The sequence below is a fragment of the Podarcis erhardii genome (genome assembly GCF_964252035.2).
Source record: "Podarcis erhardii genome assembly, chromosome: 4".
Taxonomy (NCBI): domain Eukaryota; kingdom Metazoa; phylum Chordata; class Lepidosauria; order Squamata; family Lacertidae; genus Podarcis; species Podarcis erhardii.
This window is the reverse complement of record NC_138508.1, coordinates 60,870,947-60,895,816: the sequence shown is the minus strand read 5'-3', so window position 1 is coordinate 60,895,816 and position 24,870 is coordinate 60,870,947. Positions and strand designations below refer to the sequence as shown.

The 24,870-nt window shown below is 43.3% G+C and overlaps 1 protein-coding gene and 1 long non-coding RNA gene across 3 annotated transcripts in view; one reads left to right on the top strand and one right to left on the bottom strand.

Moving 5' to 3' along the window:
* OTC (ornithine transcarbamylase) overlaps positions 1–20,344 on the top strand; it is a 33,719-nt gene extending 13,375 nt beyond the window's left edge. The window contains exons 6-10 of the mRNA XM_081858907.1: positions 105–227; positions 13,242–13,295; positions 13,381–13,530; positions 18,586–18,723; positions 20,236–20,344. Of these exons, the coding sequence (XP_081715033.1) occupies positions 105–227; positions 13,242–13,295; positions 13,381–13,530; positions 18,586–18,723; positions 20,236–20,295 (525 nt within the window). The 3' untranslated portion in view covers positions 20,296–20,344. The remainder of the gene's footprint in view (positions 1–104; positions 228–13,241; positions 13,296–13,380; positions 13,531–18,585; positions 18,724–20,235) is intronic.
* The window catches only part of LOC309340253, a 42,241-nt gene that overhangs the window by 8,987 nt on the left and 8,384 nt on the right, over positions 1–24,870 (bottom strand). The window contains exons 5-7 of one of the 2 annotated variants that reach the window (XR_014155885.1): positions 21,989–22,157; positions 20,331–20,370; positions 18,632–18,697 (exon numbers count right to left, since the gene is read on the bottom strand). This is a non-coding gene — a long non-coding RNA (uncharacterized lncRNA). Of the gene's footprint in view, positions 1–18,631; positions 18,698–20,269; positions 20,371–21,988; positions 22,158–24,870 lie in introns of both variants that reach the window. The other variant, XR_014155886.1, reaches the window with a different exon arrangement.

Sequence of the window (24,870 nt, the reverse complement as noted above, 5' to 3'; positions counted from 1 at the left end):
GTTGCCAGATCCCAGACTACATGGTATGATATAAGTTGCACTTCAAAACTGACAAGCACTGTAAATAACTGTGGCTTTGTTTTGTTTTGTTTTGTTTTTGGTAGGAGCACTATGGATCTTTGAATGGATTGACCCTAAGTTGGATAGGTGATGGAAATAATGTCCTAAACTCCATTATGCTTAGTGCTGCTAGATTTGGGATGAATCTGCATGTTGCTACTCCAAAGGTAAGAAAATCTTAGTTGCGGAGAGAGGAAGTCAAATGTTCTAAGGCAAAGAACATGGACTGCACCTCCCATCATCCCTGACCATTGCCCATTGTTATGTACTGAGTTGAATAGGATCCAAACTGCAGCAGTCTGATTGGTCCTAGAACAATAGGCTCCAAAAGGCAGCAGTCTGATTGGTCCTAGAACAATAGGATTCAGAATGCAGCAGTCTGATTGGTCCTAGAACAATGCAGCAGTATGATTGGTTAGCAGGAACCACCCAATCATGCTCCAGATAGAAGTGAATCCACAACCTGATTGGCCTACAGTAGAATCCTGGAATTAGCCAATCATGTGCAGCCCATTGTGTAAATAATGTATATAAAGCAGATACTTTGAGGGGACATTCTTTCATTCCTCCTCACCACTATGAGCTGAATAAAGAGCATGAAATCACTTTGCGACTCCGAGTATATTTCACTGGCGACGAAGGTGGGATCCCGCTGAGCTGACTGCCACACACAGCACCGCAGCACCGCCACCTGCCGCACCGCTGCCTCGCACCGTGTATCCAGGCTTCAGCTCCGGGACACAAGGAACTCAGAATGGCAACTGACAGCAGCTTCTCGCCATTCAACCCAGCATCTGGAGACTGGGAAGCGTACGCCTCCCGTTTCACCTTCCTCCTAGAAGCCAAAGGGGTCACCGATGAAGAAGACGCCAAGAAGAGGGCAATATTCTTCAGCGTCTGCGGAGAGGAGACATTTGAAATCGCCCGGGCTCTCCTTGCGCCTGAAGACGTCGCTACTGTTCCATACAAAACAATAATGGAACAGCTGAAGGGGCACTTTTCGCCACAGCCCTCAGTGGTGGCTCGTCGAAATGCCTTCTACGCAAAGCGGCAAGCCCCTGGGGAAACCATAACTGGGTTTGTGACCTCTCTCCGCCAAGCTGCCCGGTTCTGCAACTTCTCAGAGCTGGAGAACATGCTTCGTGACCGCCTCGTCGGTGGCCTGAAGGATGAGAAGCTGCAACGACGCCTCTACGCTAAGAAGAACCTAACGTTCCAGGTCGCTCTGGAGGAGGCCCTGGCAACGGAAGCTGCTGAGAGGTCGACGCAAGAGGCACGGCTGAGCCAGCCGTCCCAACCGAGGGTCCACCACGAAGACCTCACCAACGACTCGGGATCCGACAGGGAGGAGGTGCACCGAGTACAGCAGCGCACTCAAGCAGCCCACATACCACAGCTGCCTCGACGAGAAGGAGGGAACTGCGCAAGCTGTGGAGAAAGTCACGAGAGGAGGACCTGCCGTTTCCGCAACGCAGAGTGCAGGCAGTGCAGAAAATTGGGACACATCGCCCGGGTGTGTCGGGCTCGGCCCACCCGAAGCCAGGCATCAGATGACCAATCCAAGAGCCCCAGGTCCCGGGGCCCAACGCACCAAGGCAACTCGACGGAGCTCACAGACTTCCAGGTATACCAGTTGCCCCACCCCAACGTAGAGAAAATTTATGTAGAGGTACAGATAGAGGGGGCCCCATGCCGCATGGAGCTTGACACGGGTTCAACTCTATCCATAATCTCGGCAAGGACCTTAAGGAAACTGTGTCCTACTGGGGGTCCCAAACTCAGGCCGGCCCCATTCACCCTCCGGGACTTCCAGAAACGTAAGGTCCCCACAATGGGGGTGGGGACCTTCAGGGTGCAATACCGAGGGCGGACGCGGCAACTGGACTTGCTTGTGGTCAAGGGCCCCTACATTAGCTTACTGGGGTTGGCATGGTTTGGACCACTGGGACTAGCCATCACCGGGGTGAACCACATGAGCTTACAAGTGGACGTGGACGCCATATGCAAGGAGTTTCCGGGGGTTTTCGATGGGAAATTGGGACAGTATACGGGCCCCCCCATTGCTCTACAGCTTGACCCCGCAGTACGACCAGTCAGGCTCAAGGCCCGCCGGGTCCCATTCGCCCTGAAACCCCGTATAGACGAGGAATTGGACCGACTCGTGGAGCAAGGAGTGCTGGAGCCGGTGCCTAATGCCCCCTGGGAAATCCCAATCGTCACACCCGTCAAGCCTAATGGTTCGGTCCGCATCTGCGCAGACTACAAATGTACCATAAACAAGGCCCTCATGGCCCATGCATACCCAGTGCCAGTGGTCAGCCATGTCCTTGCCACCCTGGCTGGGTCGAAAATTTTTGGCAAGCTGGACTTGGCCCAAGCATATCAACAGCTGCCAGTAGATGAGGCCACAGCAGAGGCACAGACGATTGTGACGCACAGAGGAGCGTTCAGGGTAAAGCGGCTGCAATTCGGGGTCAGCGTGGCACCAGGCATATTCCAGAATCTAATGGACTCTCTCCTTAAAGGGATTCCTGGTGTCACCCCCTTCTTTGATGATGTGTTGATTGCCGGGCCCACACCAGAGGAGTTTGAGGACCGCCTCCGCACTGTTCTGCACCGTTTCCAGATGGCGGGTCTCAAGGTGAAGCGGGAAAAATGTCTACTAGGAGTGCCTCAAGTGGACTTTCTGGGATTTATGGTGGATGCAGAAGGGGTTCACCCGACTGGGGACAAGGTACGGGCCATTTGTGATGCCCCAGCGCCCAAGAACAAGACTGAACTTCAGGCCTTCTTGGGATTATTGAACTTTTACCATTCCTTCCTTCCCCACAAGGCGGCGGTAGCGGAGCCCCTACACAGACTCCTGGACAAGCGGGCCCCTTGGGTGTGGGGCCAGCGCCAGGAGGCCGCATTCCAGGCAGTCAAGGACTTGCTTGTCTCAAACTCGGTCTTGGCACACTTCGACGAGAGGCTGCCGGTGGTGCTAGCATGCGACGCCTCGCCCTATGGCATCGGCGCTGTCCTGGGACACCAACTCCCGGATGGAAGAGAGGTACCGGTAGCATACTTTTCCCAGACACTCAACGAAACCGAGCGGAACTACTCGCAAATCGACAAGGAGGGTCTGGCAATCGTGAAGGGAGTAAAAAAATTCCATGATTTCTTGTACGGGCGGCCCTTCACCGTGGTGACTGACCACAAGCCGTTGCTTGGCTTGTTTGCCCCCGAAAAGCAGACCCCCCAAGTGCTGTCTCCTCGCGTCCTCAGGTGGTCAATTTTCCTTGCCAGCTACCAGTATGCACTGATTCACCGCCCTGGAAAGGCGATGGGCCATGCAGACGCCCTCAGCAGGCTACCACTACCGGAAACAGGCCCCGACCCAGCACCTGCACAAGAGGTTATGAGCCTGGAGCTGCTTCCTGACCGCCCCATTCAGGCACAAGAAGTTGCACACCATTCCAAGAAAGATAGGGTCATCTCCCGGGTCCTGGACTGGGTGTGGAGGGGATGGCCCAGCCGCAGCCCCGGGCCAGAATTCGCCGGCTACACAACCCGCAAACATGAACTGTCAGCCCACAAGGGGTGCCTGTTATGGGGAAGCAGGGTCGTTGTTCCCCAGCCCCTCCGCAAAAGGGTCCTCACAGCCCTACACGAGACACACCCAGGGGTAGTAAGAATGAAGGCCCTTGCCAGGAGTTATGTGTGGTGGCCGGGGATCGACGGAGAGATAGAGGCCTGGGTCAAACACTGCCAGGCCTGCCAGGAATCCCGCCCAGATCCCCCAAGGGCCCCAGTCCAGTCCTGGGAGTCCGCCCGAGCACCATGGTCACGCCTGCATGTGGACTTCGCTGGCCCCTTTCAGGGGAAAACATTCTTCATAGTGGTGGACTCCTACACCAAATGGCTGGAAGTCGCACTGGTACCGTCCAATTCTACGTCCGCAGCCATCCGGGTACTACGCAGGCTGTTTGCAACCCACGGGCTCCCTGACACTCTCGTCTCAGACAACGGGACTGCATTTACATCAGGAGAATTTCAAACCTTCACAGTGCAGAACGCCATCCGCCACATCCGTTCGGCGCCATTCCACCCTGCCACCAATGGCCAAGCAGAACGCATGGTGCGGACCACCAAGGACACCCTTCGCCGCATGACGCAAGGGGATTGGGAGTACCGCCTTGCCACATTCCTTCTAGCACAGCACAGCACCCCCAGCTCAACGACTGGCTGGAGCCCCGCTGAACTACTAATGGGTCGGCGCCTTGCAATCAGATTGGACCGCCTTCACCCCGATAGAGCTCAGGATGAGGTAGTGGTGGGGGAAGGCAGGAACCCCCGGACCTTCGAGGCCCAGGACCCAGTGTACGCAAAGAATTTTGGGGCAGGCCCTGCATGGGTACCTGCCACAGTCACCAGGGTCACGGGCCCCGTGTCGTACGAGGTGCTAACAGATGGGGGGCAATGCTGGCGCCGCCACTGCGACCAGATACGGCGACGATTCCCGGGAGAAAACCAGGAGGAGGAGGACAGGTCAGAGGAGTCCCAAGGGAACAGTGGGGCAGTGAGGCCCATAGAGCAGCAGGGGCAAGCAGGAGAGGCAGAATCAGTAAATACAGAGAGGACCCGCGAGGCCGAAAGGACACCGGAACCAGAACCACGACTGAGCGAGCCGGTTGCGCCAGACCAAACAGCCCCATCCTTGGAACACGAGCCAGAACCTGAACCCCGGACCAGGGAACACCCCAGGCCGCAACGCACACGTAGGCCACCGGCGTACCTTGAGGACTATGAATGCGACCTTCCGGGCAGGACTGGAACTTAGAGGGGAGGGGTGTTATGTACTGAGTTGAATAGGATCCAAACTGCAGCAGTCTGATTGGTCCTAGAACAATAGGCTCCAAAAGGCAGCAGTCTGATTGGTCCTAGAACAATAGGATTCAGAATGCAGCAGTCTGATTGGTCCTAGAACAATGCAGCAGTATGATTGGTTAGCAGGAACCACCCAATCATGCTCCAGATAGAAGTGAATCCACAACCTGATTGGCCTACAGTAGAATCCTGGAATTAGCCAATCATGTGCAGCCCATTGTGTAAATAATGTATATAAAGCAGATACTTTGAGGGGACATTCTTTCATTCCTCCTCACCACTATGAGCTGAATAAAGAGCATGAAATCACTTTGCGACTCCGAGTATATTTCACCCATGCTGATTGGGGCTGATGGGAATTGGAGTCCAACCAACATCTGTGACCCTCCAAGTTTAGCGATTGCTGCTCTAAAGCTGAAATACTGTTTTTCCATAGTTTTCACGTTTTGTTTATTTTTTTTTTTTAAATAATTTTTATTGATTTTACAACATAAACAAAAAACAAATAAACATAACACGACTTCCCCAAACCTCCCCTTCCCTGCATCCAAATTTTAAAAATTTTTAGCAATTCTTCATCCCATTTTTATATTTAATTCTCTTTAAAAAAATTCTATTTTATAAATTTCAATCTATAGCTGTAATTCTTTGTATCCAATCCCTTGACATCTTAACATTCCGAAATTTTATGACAATTTTTAAGATAGATTTTAAATTTTTTCCAGTCCTCCTCCACTGTCTCTTTCTTCTGGTCACGAATTCTGCCGGTCATCTCTGCCAATCCCATAAATTCAGTCACCTTGGTCTGCCATTCTTCCAGAGTAGGTAATTCTTTAGTCTTCCAATACTTCGCCAAAAGGATTCTTGCTGCTGTTGTTGCATACATAAAAAAGGTCCTATCTTTCTTTGGTACCAATTGGCCGACCATGCCCAGGAGAAAAGCCTCCGGTTTCTTTACAAATGTCCACTTAAGGATTTTCTTAATTTCATTATAGATCATTTCCCAGTAGGCCTTAATCTTTGGGCAGGTCCACCAAAGGTGGTAGAAGGTTCCTTCACATTCGTTACATTTCCAGCATTTATTATTGGGCAAATGGTATATCTTTGCAAGCTTGACTGGGGTCATGTACCACCTATAGATCATTTTCATTATGTTCTCTTTCAGGGCACTGCATGCCGTAAATTTAATACCTGTGGTCCATAACTGCTCCCAGTCAGCAAACATAACATCATGACCAATATCCTGTGCCCACTTAATCATAGCTGATTTAACCGTTTCATCCTGTGTATTCCATTTTAGCAGCAGATTATACATTCTAGACAAATTCTTGGTATTGGGTTCTAGCAATTCTGTTTCTAACTTTGACCTCTCCTTCTGAAATCCTAGTTTTCTGTCCTGCTTAAAAGTTTCATTGATCTGGAAATAATGTAACCAATCTCGAACTTTAGGTTTCAATTTCTCAAAACTCTGTAGTTTCAACTTTTCACCATCATATTCTATAATTTCACAATATTTTGGCCACTCTGTATCCATGTTCAGTCTTTTTACCGCCTTGGCTTCCATTGGTGACAACCACCTGGGGGTTTTACTTTCAAGCAAATCTTTATATCGATTCCATACATTATACAATGCTTTCCTAACAATATGGTTTTTAAAATTTCTATGTACCTTTACCTTGTCATACCATAAATATGCATGCCAACCAAAACTATTATCATAACCTTCCAGGTCCAGAATGTCTGTATTCTCAAGAAGTAGCCATGGTTTCAGCCAGCAAAAAGCCGCTGCTTCATAATAAAGTTTTAAGTCCGGCAGGGCAAAGCCCCCTCTATCCTTTGCATCAGTCAAAATCTTAAATTTTATTCTGGGTTTTTTGCCCTGCCAGACAAATTTAGATATATCTTTCTGCCACTTCTTGAAACAGTCCATCTTATCTAAAATTTGCAATGTCTGGAACAGAAATAACAATCTCGGCAATACATTCATCTTGATAACAGCAATTCGGCCTAACAAGGAAAGTCTCAATCTTGACCATATATCGAAATCTTTCTTCACTTCGGCCCAGCATTTCTCATAATTGTCTTTAAATAGGTTCACATTCTTAGATGTTAAATTCACCCCCAGATATTTTACCTTTTTAGTAATTTCCAAACCAGTTTCTCTTTGAAAACTATCTTTTTCCCCCACCGTGAGATTTTTTTCCAACACCTTTGTCTTATGTTTATTTAATTTAAAACCTGCTACCTGACCAAATATTTCAATAAGTTCCAAAACTCTTTTTGTACTGGTTTCTGGCTGTTGTAATGTCAAGACTAGATCATCTGCAAATGCTCTTAACTTATAATGTTTAGTTCCGACCTGTATACCTTTAACCAGCTGGTCTCTTCTAATCATATTTAGGAAAACCTCCAGTACCGATATAAACAATAGAGGGGAAATTGGGCATCCCTGTCGTGTCCCTTTCTCTATTGGAATTTCGTCCATAACCATACCATTTACAATTAGTTTGGCCTTTTGCTCAGAGTAAATTGCACTTATACCATTTTCAAAGTTTTTGCCTACCCCCATCCCTTGGAGATTCCTCTTCATAAAGCTCCAACAAATGTTGTCAAAGGCTTTCTCTGCATCCACAAAAATCAAAACAGCTTTTCTATTTATGTCAGTTTCCAGAAGTTCTAAAATGTCTATAATATTCCTCACATTGTCTGACAATTGCCTGCCTGGTAGAAAGCCAGTTTGGTCCCTGTGAATCTCCTCTAACAAAACTTTTTTGAATCTTTTTGCTAAAATGTCTGCAAAAATTTTATAATCCACATTCAAGAGTGATATAGGGCGGTAATTCTTAACTTGATGTTTCTCAGTTTCTGTCTTCGGTATAAGTGAGATGAATGCTTCCTTCCACGATTCGGGAGCCTTTTTCCCTTCCAAAATTTGATTGCAAACTTCTTTCAATGGTTGTATTAACCAATCCTTCAGTGCTTTATAGTATCTCGCAGTTAGTCCATCTGGTCCTGGTGATTTTCCCAGCTGCATGTCCTGAATGGCGCTCTCTATTTCTTGATCTGTAATTTTCTCATTTAAACTCCTTCTATTATTTTCAGAGATTTTTGGTAAGCCGTATTTTCCAATAAATTCTTCTATCTCCTGTTCGTTTTTTGGCCCTTGTCTGTATAATTTCTTGAAGAAACTTTGAAAACAATTACTTATCTCATTTGGTTTATTAATAGACTTCCCATCTACTTCGAGTGATGTCACTGTATTCAATTTTTGCCTCTTTTTCAATTGCCAAGACAGTAGCTTCCCACATTTATCTGCGGACTCAAAAGTCTTTTGTCTCATTTGTTTAATTTTCCATTCTATTTCCTGATTCATCAATTCCATGTATTGTGTTTGATAGAATTTTATTTCTCTTAGTATCTCTTGAGATTTAGGCTTAGATCTCAATTTCTTCTCCCCTTCTTTTATTAGATTCCAAATTTTCTCTTTCTTCTCATTCTGTTTTTTCCTCTTTATTGAATTCTGTTGTATTAGGAAGCCACGCATCACGGCTTTACTTGCATCCCAAATAACTCTTTTTTCAGTGTCTGATCTCAGGTTAATCTCGAAGTAGTCTTTAAGTGTCTTTTGAGCCTTTTTACAAATTTCTTCATCTCCAAAGAGAGTGTCATTCATTCTCCATCTAAAGGTTCCAGCTGTTGTCAGTTTCATTTCCATCTTGACAGCATTGTGGTCAGAACAGGTCTTTGGGCAGATTTCTACTTTTTTAACTTTTGATGCCAGATTACTAGAAGTCCATATTTGATCAATTCTAGTCCATGTCATTTTTGCTTCAGAGAAGAAGGTCCCCTCCCTTTCCAGAGGGTTCCTAGTTCTCCAAATGTCAATCAGGTCCATAGTGTCAGTCAGTTCAAAGAATGTCTTTGGTAGTCTTCCATCATTAGATATTATTTGTCTTTGGGCCTTGTCCATGTTTGTGGAGACAACTCCATTCATATCACCCATCATTATAATTTTAAAGTCCAAAAAGTCCATTAAAGTCTCATGCAACTTCTTGAAGAATTCAGCCTTCCCCTCATTTGGTGCATATACTCCAACAATCAAAATCTTTTCTCCATGAATTTGAATTTCCACTGCCAGGTATCTTCCTTGGTCATCCTTAAAGATCAGTTTTGGTTCAAATTTTTCCTTGACATAGATCACAACTCCTCTTTTCTTAACTCTATCTGATGAAATAAATTCTTGTCCTAATCTCTTATTTGTTAAAAGCTTTCTATGTGTCCTGGCAATGTGAGTTTCTTGTAGACAGATTACATCTAGATGTTCCTTCTTTAATAGATGGAATACTTGACCCCTTTTTCGAGGGTGGTTCAAACCATTACAATTCCAGCTGAAGAGTTGCAGAGACATTTTTGTTACTGGGTAGCTCTTCCACCGACTGCACCAAGTTGTTGTTCCTCCTCGGTCGGTGCTCGGTTCAGTCCAAATGATAGATTTGAAATGTCCGGTACTTCCCCCTCACTAACAGTTCCTTTCTGAAGATCCTCTTGATTTCTTTCCAAAAAGAGTTCTTTATCCTGGTTTGTTTTTATTTTAATTTTCTTCCCTTTAAAGTTAAAGGACAACCCTTGTGGAAATTCCCACCTGAATGGGATATTATTCTGTTTAAGTAGATCAACTAATTCTTTAAATTGAGATCTAACCTCCAAAAAGTATTTAGGAATATCCTTGAAAATCTGGATCTGAGAATTTTTAATGACCAAGGCCTTCTGGAAATGTAGGTTCAGTATTTTGTCTCTTTGTTCCTTTGATCCCAAGGTAATTAAACAGTCTCTTGGCTTCTTCCCTTGCTTCCTGCCAATCCGAAAGGCTGAGGTTATCACAAATTCATCTTCTTCTCCATCTAACTCATCATTCCAAAAATCTTGAAATTTATCTGTGAGGAATTCCCCAAGCTTGTCCTCTTCCTCTTCTGGAACCAGTCTTAATTTCAGGTTCTTGCTTTTCCTTTCCAGTTCTAGTAGGGCTAATGCTGTATCATGTTCATGTACTTTTTTTGCAATAGGCGCAAACTTTCCTTTGGTTTCTTCGGCAGTAGACCTAGCACTCTCAGCTATTCTCCTTGTTTCCGTAGACTCTTGAACCAAACGGTTTATAGAATCTGTATTAGATGAGATTGTTGTTGTGTTCAGGTCTAGTCTTGTTGTCAGCTCCGTCAGTTTCTTAGAGTTCTCTGTAGACTGTTTAGTAAGTTCTGCAGATTGCTTGGTGAGTACTTCTAATGACTGATTTATTTTGAGCAGAGCCTGTGTCATTGACTCCATTGATGCTGCTGTTATTTTTTCTTGTGCAGCTGCTGCTCCTGATAAAGAACCTCTTTTTTGAGCTTGTTTTTGAGCCTGCTTTGTTTTACTTCTTGTTGAAATTTCTTCTGGCGGGTTGCTCATAACTCAAGGTCATTCACACAGGAAAGTTGCAAGTGGAAAATCCCGCTGGATACACCGTAATACAACTGAAGCCCTCTAGAGGAGGCAATTGTAACCATCCAAAGGCACCCACAACAAAGAAACAGAAAGTCCAAAGGCAAAAGTCCCACTAAGAGTCTTTAATTTGTAGCACTTTACTGTTAAAATTGTAATCCACCAAAGTCCCGTTAATATGTTTCAAATAAGTCTTATTTTGTAACCACTGTCTTTTGACAGCTCACTTGACAGTTCCTTTTTCAGGCGATCGCTGCTCCGGCAGCCTGACCAGAAGTGTCAGCAGCAGAGGTTTTTTATTCCTTATCCCTTTCTTTTGCAGGTTAAATTAATTCTGTTTCCTCCCCCCCTTCTCCTGCACTACAGGGGGGAGATCCTTTCGATGTCTGGTTTAATAAGAGTTAAAAGGAAAGTCCGTTTAATCACAGCTCAGTCTTTCATTGCTCCGTTAATCATGCAGATCCGGGAGGCTGACTTCCTTAATTTTTGCCTTCCCGTTTTCAGCCAAATCTTCTAGATTTTTAAGTCCCGTTTTTAATTTTGCGTTCTTACTCACGGGTATTGTTGTTGCCAATCTTTAGTTTCAGAAAGGAATCGGCGCTCTCCGTTAATGGCGACGCGGCTTCACTCCGTAAGCTGGGTAGCGATCCTCAGCACCGCGCTCACCCCGATGCCGCTCCGGAGCCTTTAAAAAGGCTCTTTCACGATGCCGGGGGGGCGCAAAGGTGCCCACCGAATCTCCTTGCTCACAGGCTTCAGCGCCTGTGATTTTAGGGGTCCCCCGCTTGCCGTAGCGGGTAAGACCCGAACTTACGGAGCAGTCCTGCCTCGGAGCTCGAGGCTAGGACCGCCATCAAACGCTGGCGCCGACCGGAAGTCGTTTTCACGTTTTGTTTAAAGCAGTATGGTTTCAGGATAGCATGTGGCTCTGAACAGGGCCAATAAAGTTGTTTGTCAGCTTTGAAAAAGAAAAGCATTTGTGATTTTATTAGGGGGTTTAGCCTCACAAAATCTATATACAAGAGTGCAAAGGCAAATTGACTTTGCTTTGGAAGCTAATTTTAAAAAATCTAAATACATGTCCATTGATAATGAGTTCATTTTATCCGGAGTTTAATGGTATAAAACTGTTAACAAAACTAGCCCATTATCACTCTGAAGGAAAATGCTTAGCTACAAGGAAATGGCCTCAAGATTCAGAGTTCAGGAATGAGAGGGTTAAAGATTAGACTGAAGACAGAAGTTGAAGTCGCCATTTCACTAGTAGAACAATGAGCTAGTCCCCATGAATTAGATTCAGAAGATCCAGCCCCAGAAGAGGCAGAGTTTAATCTCACAAACAGTCCCTGGACTTTTTTTAAAAAAAAATCTGTGCTCAGTGTAATAGGTTACTTTACTAAGACCAGGACAAAATTGAGTAATCCGGACTGCTAGCTGGGCACAGTAGATTTAAGTAATTTGGGTGGTTAGGAGATCTGACACATCTTTTGATTCTTGCTCTTCTTGAAGAGCCTCTGTGCTGGCTGACATTTACCCAGAGCTTCCCCACATTAGTACTCTCCAGATGTTGGAATCCATCAACCCCAGCAGCATGGCCAATGGTCAGAGATAGTCCATCAACAAATGAAGGATGCTGTCAGGGACTGGGCAGAGGAGGAATGGTGGAGACTGCCTCCCCATCCTGACCCTTCCAGGGAGGAGGAAGAGGAAGATAGTATGGATTTAAAACAGTGGTTTGAGGGAGGTCACAGCTCAGAGGCAGATGAGGAGAAAAGTTGGGAAATAATGGGAGAGGAGGAGGCAGGACTGAAACGGCAGCTGACTGACACGTTATCTTTAGAAGCATTCCAGAGTCCCCATCTCCAAGAACCCGGTGAGCCTTAAAAGTAGGAGAGCAAAGAGCTCAAAGACAGAGGGCATGTAGCAGCATCCATAGAAGTGACAAATGAGGATGTGGGAGAGACAGGGGGTGGAGATTCACTTGGGACAATGCCATTATCTAAGAGGCTGGGGTCTATAGCCTGTCTCTGTAATATTGAAATAAAAAAGGACGGTAAGAAACTTTTCCTTGTCCTTATGCTTTATGTGTATGTGGTGGGCTGACAGCAGGGTTGGGATCAGGTAGTGACACTGGTGGGACCTCTGCTGCAATTCAGTTCTCCTGACAGTGCACCCTCCCATCCATCTCGTCCCCATTCCATTCAGGTAAATAGCAGTGATGCTGGTGTCAGGAGGGCAGCTCCACCCTACCATATATGGTGTTGCTGCTTTACAGGGAATTGGCATCGACCCAATACCCACACACACATTTGCTGGTATCATATCTCATTTTGGCTCCAATGTGGTTCTATTTATGCAATTACCATCTAGATGCTTTTTAAAGTCCAGGAGCCAGTTGTCCATAGCTTGGAAATCTAATCCAGAAACTCTCCAACCAACTCTAGGCACGCTGCCAGTTCAGGTATTGTGAATGATATAGTTAAGAGTACCCAGGCTACTGTCTATTTCTATAAAAACTGGGAATGTGTTTAATGTTCTCTATTTGTAGCAAGAATGGAATACAGTGGTACCTTGGGTTAAGTACTTAATTCGTTCTGGAGGTCCGTTCTTAACCTGAAACTGTTCTTAACCTGAAGCACCACTTTAGCTAATGGGGCCTTTTGCTGCTGCTGTGCCGCCGGAGCACGATTTCTGTTCTTATCCTGAAGCAAAGTTCTTAACCTGAAGCACTATTTCTGGGTTAGCGGAGTCTGTAACCTGAAGTGTATGTAACCTGAAGCATACGTAACCCGAGGTACCACTGTACATTGTAACACTGTAATCTGTTTTGACAGGGTTTTGAGCCAGATCCCATGGTCATCAAAATAGCGGAACAGGAGTCTGTAAAGGTACGAGGATGTGACTGTAAAATGTTTTTTTTTCTACTGTGCTTCACGTGAACTTAGTGCATTTCCTCTGATTTATTCATGGTAGCACTGCACCAAGCTGTTTCTCACCAGTGTCCCCACTGAAGCTGCCAAAGGAGCCAACGTTTTGATCACAGACACGTGGATAAGCATGGGGCAAGAGGCAGAAAAAGAAGAGAGACTGAGGGCTTTCCAGGGTTATCAGATCACAATGAAGGTAAAATGCAAAGATTTCCCACCAGATTTCTATGGTTTCGTAGATCCCAGAAGAAAACTTTAAAAACATTTTAGGCCTCATATATGTTTGCATTACCTAACACTGGAGATTTGTGGTACATGTTTGTTGAAATATCTATAGAGTACATATTTTCAATTATTATAACAATGACTACAGCTGCTCTGAAGCAACTGTTAACCTTAATAGAGTGCCACAAGAATATCAGGCTGAATGCTGCATAAGGAACTTCCCTACCTTCCTGAAATAGTGATCTGAGAGATGAAGTAAACATAACCAGTGTATTTGTGTGTGTGTGTATTTATATATAAATATTAGAACCAAAAACAGGAGGCCCTGATCCTAGTTAAGACCACAACATGCGGGGAAGGGGGCCTTGACTCTTCTGCTCTCTACTATGACCGTGAAAAAAAATAAATCACACAACCCTGTGTGGCAAATAGCAACAGTCTACAAAAAGCAAAAAAGCACCTTCCTATTAGCCCATAGTTTTTATTCTACTGTTGGTACTTACTGTAAGGGGGTTCAACTTTTTCAGGGTTGCAGCATGAAATACAAGGGTGAAGTCTCCCCTCCCCAAATCACACACCTTCTCTGTGCTTGGTTTTAATCTTGTTTTTGGTTCAAGTAATACTAATGTGTGTTTAGGCTCTGGGAAATGTAGGAGTCACATCTCTGTATCTGGATGCTATAGTGCAGGGGTAGGCAACCTAAGGCCCATGGGCCGGATGCGGCCCAATCGCCTTCTCAATCCGGCCCGTGGGTAGTCCGGGAATCAGCGTGTTTTTACATGAGTAGAATATGTCCTTTTATTTAAAATGCATCTCTGGGTTATTTGTGGGGCATAGGAATTTGTTCAACCCCCCCCCCCGCCACCCCAATATAGTCCAGCCCACCACATGGTCTGAGGGACGGTGGACCGGACCATGGCTGAAAAAGGTTGCTGACTTCTGCTATAGTGCCTGCATGGATGAATACACATAAATTGTTCACTGGAGATAACAGTGGATGAGCAACAGTCAGGGAACAGAATGGATATATTTCTTCAGGATCAATGCACTCACATACTTAAGCAGTACTCCATAAGCAATTGGTACTCCATATTTATTGTGAGCTATCTATTGCACACACCATTAGTTCAGTGCTACATTGATTACAATGCAGGGGCATTGTTAGGCAGGGGCCTAGGTGTGTGGTTTATTTTATACATATAAATTAGGATGTGGAATTATTTTTATGTGGCTGTGGTCTCATTGCTTTAACTACCTAGCAAGCAGCATCATTGTTCCAGAAAGATGTTTCTTTCTTGAGCCCACTGAATTTCTCTTCTTCCGATATCCTCTATATTAAAAACTGTTTGATTCTGCTGTTCAGGGAAATACACACTTATCAGGAATAAGATCCTATCAGGGGAATTTCTCCATCTCTTTTATCAGAGAGCAATAAATAAATGGATGAATAATGGATGGAATCGTCCAGAGGGAGGCATGGGCTTATATTATGAAAGGGGCAAAAGGAATATGGTGAAGAAAATCCAGCATTTTGAATAGAGGTGGGAGCCACTTTAATAATAATAATAATAATAATAATAATAATAATAATAATAATATGAAGTCAGTATTACTTCTCTCTTACCTCATCCCATTCTACTTTTCATGATGTATTGGGTTTTTAGTACAGGTTTGGGGTTCTTCGTACTGAGGTGTGATTTGTTATCTTTTGTGATCTGCAGTGATACTGTTTCTCTCTAAAATCCCTTTGTTACTTAAGCATCTTTAGTAAGAGATAAAATCTTTAAAGTAATTTTCTGACTGTGTTATGCTAATGTTTCTTTTTTTAAAAAAAGACCAGGAAGCATGGGAGGGTCACATTTATATATATAAAAATATGAAATACAAAAAGGTATGTGGCTGAAATATTTCTTATAAAGCAACTTAAAAATAGAAAATGTAATCTAATAAAATATTTAAAATGGTTACATGAAAAGCCATTCTCTTTATTAATATCTGTACATTAAACTGCCATATTTCAACCCTATTTCCCAGAATGGTAGTGTTCAAAATTGCTCATAGTGCTATGAAGCTTTGTTCAGGTATTAGATTAATATATAATGAGTTATTGATATAAAGGAATACATTTGGACTTTTAAGACATGCTTTAGATTGTGGTTTTTTTAAAAGGCATGATTTAAGCGGCAATTATTACCCTTACAAAAACATTATAGCAGCATGCATAGCAGCAGTGCAGAATGTACCAGTGATCCACTGTAATTTTTTTTCTGAAGCCAAAGATGAACCTCTTGATTACACTGTGATATATTTTGAGCAACTCCAACTGACAAGCCTACCATTGATTGAATGAGTTATAGGTCCCAGCTGCTGGCTCTTAAGGGAAGTGCTGATCAACCAGTTGCTCAACTGAGAGGTGGCAGAGAGAGGAATAGGCAGCAGAAAGGAAGTGAGCTGAATGGAATGCCTAGATGCACGTTCAGGGCACCAGAATCAGGACCACTCTGGCAGCTCTGCTGAAGAGAGCCACATTATTATGACACACACATTTTGTGTTTAAATCAAAGGCTGATTTACCATTTCGTAGGTCATCCATGAGTTTTACGCAACAGCACTGGACTGTTGGAGACAGAATATACTCTTGACGTAGGTTGCCTTTTTAAGCAATATATTTTGTTTTCAATGCCTGCCACAATTTATCTGAAAATGCACAATGTGGATGGCAGAGTGTAATATAAAATGCATTATGTAACTCGAAGTAGATTGGAAAAAATAGTTATAATTGTGGCAAGATGTATGAAGTGGGTTTCAATTGCTGGCAAAGGACCTCAATAAAGTCAAGTTTATATTACTGAAAATTTTAAGGGTAGCTTTGCATGCTTTTCACATGTGATTTTCCTAATTGCTCTACACGTACACAGGTACATGTGTAGGGTACAGGGAGCATGCCAGGTAGTAAAACCCATGGACTTTTACCTAAGCAAATGCATGTATGTTATGATGTCCATGTCCCCAATACATTAAGCAGGTCCGCATGTAATGTTAAACCATAGCTAAAAATAAATTATGGCTTAGCATGAATTAGCAGTGTGGCAGTGCACACAGCAAATGCAGTGATTGCTTTGCTACTCTCCTGTTGCTGCTCCTGCTTTTGTTGCTGCTGCAGCACCTTTACTAAGTGTGGTACAGAAGTCCTAGTTCTGCACGTATTCCTAAGTACCTTAATTCTTAATGAAATGGAAGTTGTAACACATTGCATAGGAACATGCTTGTTGTATAAAGGTTTAAGAGAAGAATGACGTGCTCTGTCAATTGCTAAGTTACTAGTAAATGAAACATTTGTTCAGGCTGCAAAGTGATGATCCAGTATTTAGGGTAGTATTCATATATAATAATATCAGCTCTAAATGCTCACAAAAAAATTAATAACTTACTGTAGAAGCATGGCATATGCCACAAAACATGCTTCAGTATATTGCCTTAATATTGGCTAAATAATGGATGGCTAGACCATGTGGGACTGCCCTAGTCATGTAATTCCTGTGAAAAATTAGTGCTAGTTAGTGCATAAATGGGTTGTGATCATAGAGCTGTGCCCTAGACTCATTTAGGTCATACCTCCTCTTCTCTGATAAAGGAGGAAGCGAAGTCTTCTTTTCCTGTTCCCTCTCTCTCCACGCTAACCAAGGAAGACGTGCCTAAGCAAACTCCAAGCTTAGAGCATGTATTTGAAACTATCTTTCTATGCAGTGGTACCTCAGGTTAAGTTCTTAATTCGTTCCGGAGGTCCGTACTTAACCTGAAACCGTTCTTAACCTGAAGCACCACTTTAGCTAATGGGGCCTCCCACTGCTGCCACGCCGCCGGAGCATGATTTCTGTTCTCATCCTGAAGCAAAGTTCTTAACCTGAAGCACTATTTCTGGGTTAGCAGAGTCTGTAACCTGAAGCGTATGTAACCTGAGGTACCACTGTATTTTCGACCCAAGAGTCTTCTGCCTATATTTTCCTTGCTGCTGCTTGAATAAATGCATGAATCTGAACTTTGGGACACTTTATAAGTATTTTAACTTTACTCAGCAGTGTGTGGTCTGTTCATTGAAAAATGAATAGAAAGAGTGAAGCACTGTTTGCAAGCAGACTAAACAGGATAAAAGGGTCTAATAACCTATATTCCTAATGCTATGCAGCTGCTTGACTGTTGTGGATTTAAAATCTGCTACTGAGGGCTCTCTCCTGCTGGAGAGTGAGTTTAGCACCACAGTTTGAATCTGTACATCCAGCTGATTCTTTTATTATTTACTCCAGACACATGGGTCACAGGGATTCATATTTTCCTCACACAATTCCTTCCAATGCCTGATGGATGGGGGGGGGGCATGCGTGGGAAGTAATGATGTGATGCTCTGTGATCTGATACATTTATAAGATGGTATAAAGCTGAAACACGTTTTGTTTGGTTATTTTTTAATAGTGTGTTGCCACAGTAATATATGTATTGGGCCTAGGAAAAAACAATTACATAAACATATCTGGCTGTTTTCTAGCCCACCACTAATGATGTACGTCAGTGTGCATAAATTGCATAAGAAGGTTTATGTATACTCAGTGCTTCTATTATTTTTAATGTTTTGTGTAATTTTTTGGCATTTAAAGAAAATGAAACGTGAGTACACAGAGAAAGCAAAGGGGATAAAGACTCCTTGGTACCTAATCAGACTGCAAAGAGGAAAGCACACAGCTTAAAAAGAGGCGGCTCATGGCTGACACAGCAGTGAGCAAGAGAGCAATTACCATAAACCGTAGAGAGAGGACAAAGAAACCAGAAGTAGAATACTCACACAATTCTTTCAGCTTGTTAGACCCTAGCATGACCCGCACAATGCTGCCAAAATCAGGGCTTTTGAGAAAGAGTAATTTTAAGGGATACATGCATGATTTCAACTTTTCAACTTTGTGTGTGGTCATCTGTTAGCATGTTTTGGCATTCAGTTTCAAATCTCTCTCTCTCCATCTCCATCCATCTTTAGACTGCAAAAGTGGCTGCTGCTGATTGGACATTTTTACACTGCTTACCCAGAAAGCCAGAAGAAGTTGATGATGAAGTGTTTTATTCTCCACAGTCGCTGGTTTTCCAAGAGGCTGAAAACAGGAAATGGATAGTTATGGTATATGGGCACTCTGATCCGATAGGCGTCAAAAATCTCATGGCATAAAGAAGGCATTCTGTGTGCTGCAGGGGAAATAACCCCAATCTGTTATCCACCTGACATTTACAACTGCCCTGATGTCCGCTTGCCTATATATATGAAATTCTAGGTCTGTGCTGATTTAGCCGACTCAGTAGTACTGACTAAAAGGCTTTTCAGGATGGTATATAAGATCTCTCTAGTCCTGCTGGTTACCATCCCAGTTACACCACTTATATCTGAGCCACTTGCTCAGGTCTTTCACTGGCTTGCTAGTGTTTCACTGACTGGGCTGCATTGGGCAGCGGTGGCTGTTGCAACAGTAGTCTCATCAACATGCTGGTATAATAATGGCAGACAGTGACACTGCACTGCAGTTCTTGCACTCCGTCCTATGACGTTAAATGCTTGCTAGCACAGCAGTTCAAAGGACTGGGCCATCCTAAAAGGCAAGCATAATTCTCACTCATGTGTTTAATTTGCCAATTCTAGTAGCGGGTGGGTCAGGCACCTGGCAAGGTCTAGAGACTGTTGAGGGGCCCACTGTTGATCTCAGTGGTCTTTGTACCTGTTAGAGGAACACCACCAAAGCCATCTTATTTTGATCTACACCCGTGGTGTAAACCAGGAGTAGGGAACCTTCCCGAGACTGCTTGCCAAATGGTGGGTGAGGCTAGAGGCAAATGGGGGAAGAGTAATGGGGGCAACTCTTAGGTTTGGAACATAGGCTACATTCCAGCTACACAGAAGTCAGAGGTTTCTAGACACACCGACCCACATGTACAGATGCATGTATGTTTTCATCATTCATCAAGGCATGCAAGAGGTATTGCCACATTTCATTCCAGCCAGGCCAAAACACTCAGGGAGAGTGCAGGGCAGAGTCACTGAGGGGGTGTGGTTTGGAGAGGGATATCACAGTATAGAGTTGTGGAATTGTAAGGGAGCTCATCGCCCTACAACGCGGGAATCGCAGCTAAAGAATCCTTGACAGATGCAACCTGTTTAAAAAACTCCAAACAGAGAGAGTGTACCACCTTACGAGGGAGTCTGTTCCACTGTTGAACAGCTCTTACTGCCAGAAAGTTATTCCTGATGTTTAGTAGGAATATCTTTTCTTGCAATTTGAATCCATCGGTTTGAGTCCTACCCTCTGGAGCAGCAGAAAACAAGTTTGCCCCATCATCCATGTGACAGCCCAGATATTTGAAGATAGCTATCATATCACTTCTTAGTCTTCTGCTGGCTAAACATATTCAACTCCCTCAGCTGTTGAGCCTAGCGAGCGTCCCAAAGGCCCATGGAACTGCATTCAGGGTCCTGGCCTGAGGTTCACCACCCCTAGTATAAATTAATAAACAGCAAGATCAATGTGACCTTTTTTATTAAAACTTTGCATTTTCCTGCACTGTTGTAAATTAACAATATGTATGCAGCACCATTTCCCAGTGTGGCTGGTTATTTCATATATTTATTAATTCTCTCTTCTAGGCTGTCATGGTGTCCCTGCTGACAGATTACTCACCACAGCTGCTGAAGCCTACATTTTGATCCTTGGATTTCTGCCAAGAGAAAAGATTCCTTACCAGCATGCACCATTCTGGTCCACGAAGTCTCTCTTTCTCTCTAAAAAACAAGATCAAAGCAATGATAATTAATTAACAGAAATGGAAGTTTCAGTCATACTTTCATTCTGCATCTGTTCTATCTCTTAAACACTGCAGCTGCATTTCATTATCTAGCAGCTTTTTTCTTCCCCATCCTACATATTGATTAGCCCCCTAAAATGGTTACAGTTTAAAAAATGGATGAGTCAGAAAGGCAGGCAATAGTAGAATTGATCTCATAAATGTGTCCTGGAGCTGTGTACTGTGGAAACTGCTGCAGTTTTCTCGAAAGCTGTCATATTTGCCTGCTGATGGGGGGGGGGAGGTTCTGAATGACACAATTGAAATATACCTTTTAGATTCTTATATTAAGGCTGCAGACCAAAGCTCACTTAGTAGCTCACACTTAAGTTCAGAGGGATTTACTTCTCAGGAATGAACTGCAAATATATTATAACTGACAGTAGTGATGGTGGTATATTAGTTTTTCTGTGATTTTGGATGCAGTTAGTATAGTGTGTTCATAGACATATATTTATTTTATACAGTTTTCTATAGTTTTGCTTTCCTAAAATGTAATCAGAAAGAATGTTCTTCGCTGACATCCTGCACTGCCTCCTTATTAGCAAGGTTCTGCCTCATTACTTTATTAATGTCTCTAGATTTATTAAGACTTTTTATGATATAAAACAATAAATGATAATAAAAATGAAATAGAAGTGGAATAACCAAGTTAATCCAAAAATTTCAAAGCAAATCTATCTTCTTGTTGGGTGATACAAAGCTTTTAGGAAGTACAGAAGCTTCAAATAATAAATAATGTCCTTCTTGCTACAGTCCTTATGGCTCTGGAATTACTGAAAAGAAAGTTTGCTCTTTTCAAGTGGATAAGTAGAAAGATAAAGAACAAGACAGATGAAGATGAAAGGGAAGCAAGAAGGTAGTGGAAGGTCCTTTTTTCCTACATCAATTGAGCAAGGAACCAGAGTACTAAATCACAGCTGCTGTTTGGAGACTACTGTTGTAAAGAAAGCTCTCCAGAAAGGTATCCCACCTGCCATTAAATTTGTGAGATATGTCACTTGCTGTCAGGATGCCAGTTCTAGAAGTTCTGTTAATCAGTTATCAACATTACGTGGAGAATGGGATTTCCAAGTCCATAAAACCAGTAGCAACTAAGCTTCACAGTTAACTTAAGCTTTGCAGGTTAAACTCATCCTTGCTGTCCTGGTGGAGCACCTCAACTTAACCAATGGCCTTACTTACTTACTTACTTACTTACTTATAGTATCTGCTCACTGCCAAGTCAGTGAGTCACTTACTCAAGTCAAAGCCGCTTCCCCATCAATAAAAAATTGAGATAATTTTTTTTGTCCTCACTTTAGTGAGCCTAATTTGAAGTTAGCAAAGCAAATGGTGAGCCCTGAATGGAAGCTGTGGGAGATGAGCACAGTATTATTGTGCCTTGGAGGCTTGTCATGAATTCATTACATAGAATAAACCAAAGATGAATACAGATGAGCAATGAAGAAGCAATAAGATAAAAATAGTATTTTTGATAGAAAAATAATTCCCAGAGGTTAGTGCTCAGAGAAACGAAAATAAAAGTATGGTGGATGTGAAACTTTTAACAATACCCCTCATTATTTTCCTTATGTTTCTTTCAGTATATCTGTGATGATCCTTTGTTGAATATTTTTAATTATAATAGCCAAACCTCTTTTCCTGAATGCTCAAAGCACTTCACATTCATTTTATCAGTAATTCTCACAGCAGGCCAATACTCTTGTCCCCATGTGTGGAGTACTGGAAAAAAGAGCAATTTATTTAATAAAGAAGGCCCTACAGTCATGCCTGCAAACATGCAGAGATACCTGGTGGCCCCCCATCAAGGAGTAATGATGGTGTGGAGAATTTTGCCCTCTATGGAGTGCTGTGCAATGGCAGCCTCTCAGGAAAGATAATTGTAGCTCCGTCCACCCAGACGGACCATTTAGCTCCTTCCTGTCTCACTGGAAGACAGTGAAAAGTCTTACTGCATTTCGGTATGCCTTTGGGGTCCTGTACATGCTTTAGTCCTGATTCTTTGCTCTTTTTTTGCAATGCTGCTTATGCTGTTGTCGTCTGCTACTGATTACTCTTCAATCTCAACTCCTGGCATGTTCTCTGGACCTGCCTTTGGTTTACCCTCTGATTCCGACTGGTGTTTGAACCTGACTCCTGGATTGTTCTCTGGTCTTGCTTTCTCATTTTTGTCCTCTGATCTTAACTACTCAGCATTCTGGGCTCCTGGTTCCCGTCTCACTTCAGTCCAGACTGCTTACCATGGCCAAACCCAACAGCTATTCAGCAACTCCCAGTATGTCACCTTTCCAAACATGGATGCTCACTGGGAGGCAGCTGGGACTTCTGGCAAATAGACTGCAGAGAAGAGAGTTGGGTAGGAATGCATCTCTTCCTAAGAATGTCAGTGGACAGAAGCAGACAAGGATAAGGCACTAGCCCCTTTAATAGCTGTTTAGAGCAGGGAATTTAAGCAGGCGCATGACCAGAGGAGCCCTGTCCTCTTTTGTACTTTATCACTCTAGGAACAAATGTTTGTGCACTAAAGAGTGTTTCTCGTTGCTCCTTGTTTTTCCTCTGCATCCTGTTGACAGCATTCTGAATGCGACTCAGCCATCAAGCTTCTAAGGCAGGGAGGCTGAAGTAAATTCATCACTAAAGGCTCATGAGGATAGAAGCAACTTGCTGTTGAAGGTGCATGGGGCAGATCTCCACAAAGTTCAATGCTGCTGCATGTTTATGGTGCATCTGGCCAATTAGAGGATTTCAGCAATGGAGGTGACAAGAAGTAAAGCCTAAATTGATCACTGCAGCAGTCCATTCCTGTTTCCACAGAGGTGCTACATAAATGGTTTTTGGGTGCTTTAAAGTCCACCAAGTGTAACTTGCTACTGCTATTATAATTATAAGCAGTTTAAACTGTTGCACTGTCACAAGGATATGAATTGGCTGTTTTGGCAGATTTTTTTTTTTTATAAAAAATAAAATGCTTCATCTGGTATGAATAGCTCAGGGATAGTCTCTGTCTCCTTATATTTTCATACAGCCCACATATTCTCAAAATGCCTACAGCCAAAACCACAGTAACAAAAACTCCAAGAGGATGCAAAGATATCATTACAGTGGAAACACTGACTTTATTGTGGCATTGTATTTTGCTTTTGAAATGTGGCCTATGAGGCAGATTCCCTTGGCAGGTTTAATTTTCTCACAGCCTGCAGCTATCTGTATGTGAAGTTTAACTTGCTTTTTGCCACATGCCGAAAAATGCATAGCAGACAGTTCATTTGCTCTTTTGAAAGTAAAGGAGCAACCGACTATCAATAATTTCTGGTGCAGTTTTGGCTCAGGATTCTAATTCCTTTATTACCTCTCGAGACTGCTAAATGAAACTGTACAACCTCACCTCTGATCACAAGCACCCACAACTTCATATGGAGGATGAGAGTTGTGATGGGTACATATAGACATGTCATGTAGTGTGCAATGGGTGCTGTGTGAACATGTACTTAACCTTCTCAGGTTGTGTTACGACTTTTCCCTGTAGTTTTGCAACTTTGCATAGAAACTGGTTTTTAAAGGTATTTCACCCAGAGTACATTCCAAATGTCAGGATCCCCACCCGCTTTGACTGGAAGTCCCATTCCCTTTTGGAATTGCTTTAGGATCCTCCCCTAAAAGTGTTGTAACAAATGATATGTACTATACTATTCTGCACTACAATGAACATGTCGCATAAAGCAGTCATAGATTATGACGTAGAAACTCCTCTCTCAGATGCCTCTGATTATGCAAAGGGGCTGCAAAACTTACTGAACAACTAGGACTTGAAGACACAGAACAAAACTGATGGACAGTTGATTCAGAGGAGATAAAAACATTCCACAGAACATAATCCACAAATAGATTCATTGCAAGAAGATGTGGGGCTGGCCAATGGCTTAGGGATGTTTAAAGCTGTTTTGACAAGTTAATAGGGACCAGGTCTATCATGGCTATTAAGTATGGTGGCTGAATAGAATCTCCATGTTGACAGACAGTGTGGCCTTCAAATGCTGTTGGCTAGAGAACAAAAATGGTAGGGGGGATTTGTAGATTTCTTGGAAGCACCTTGGAGTCTGATGCAGGAGTCCTTTGGGAATGTTCTAAAAGCAAAGAAACTGGGGAGGTACATGTGGGGGACACACTATTTTGGGGTTGTAGATCTTCTTGAGGATACGCAATGTTGTTACATAATAAAGATTATGATGGATAAATTTAATTTGCATATTGCTTTTTGTCTCTAATGTAGTTGATATAATTCCCTTTGGTAGACTTCTGAACCCTCCAAATTTTACTTCAGGGAAGGGAAAAGGGATGCTTATTTTATCCCTCCTCACTGTATGGTGGTGGATAGTCTGCAGTTCCATGGGACTGAAGATCAGTCAGAAATTATAAAGTCAAACAGTCAGTTTTA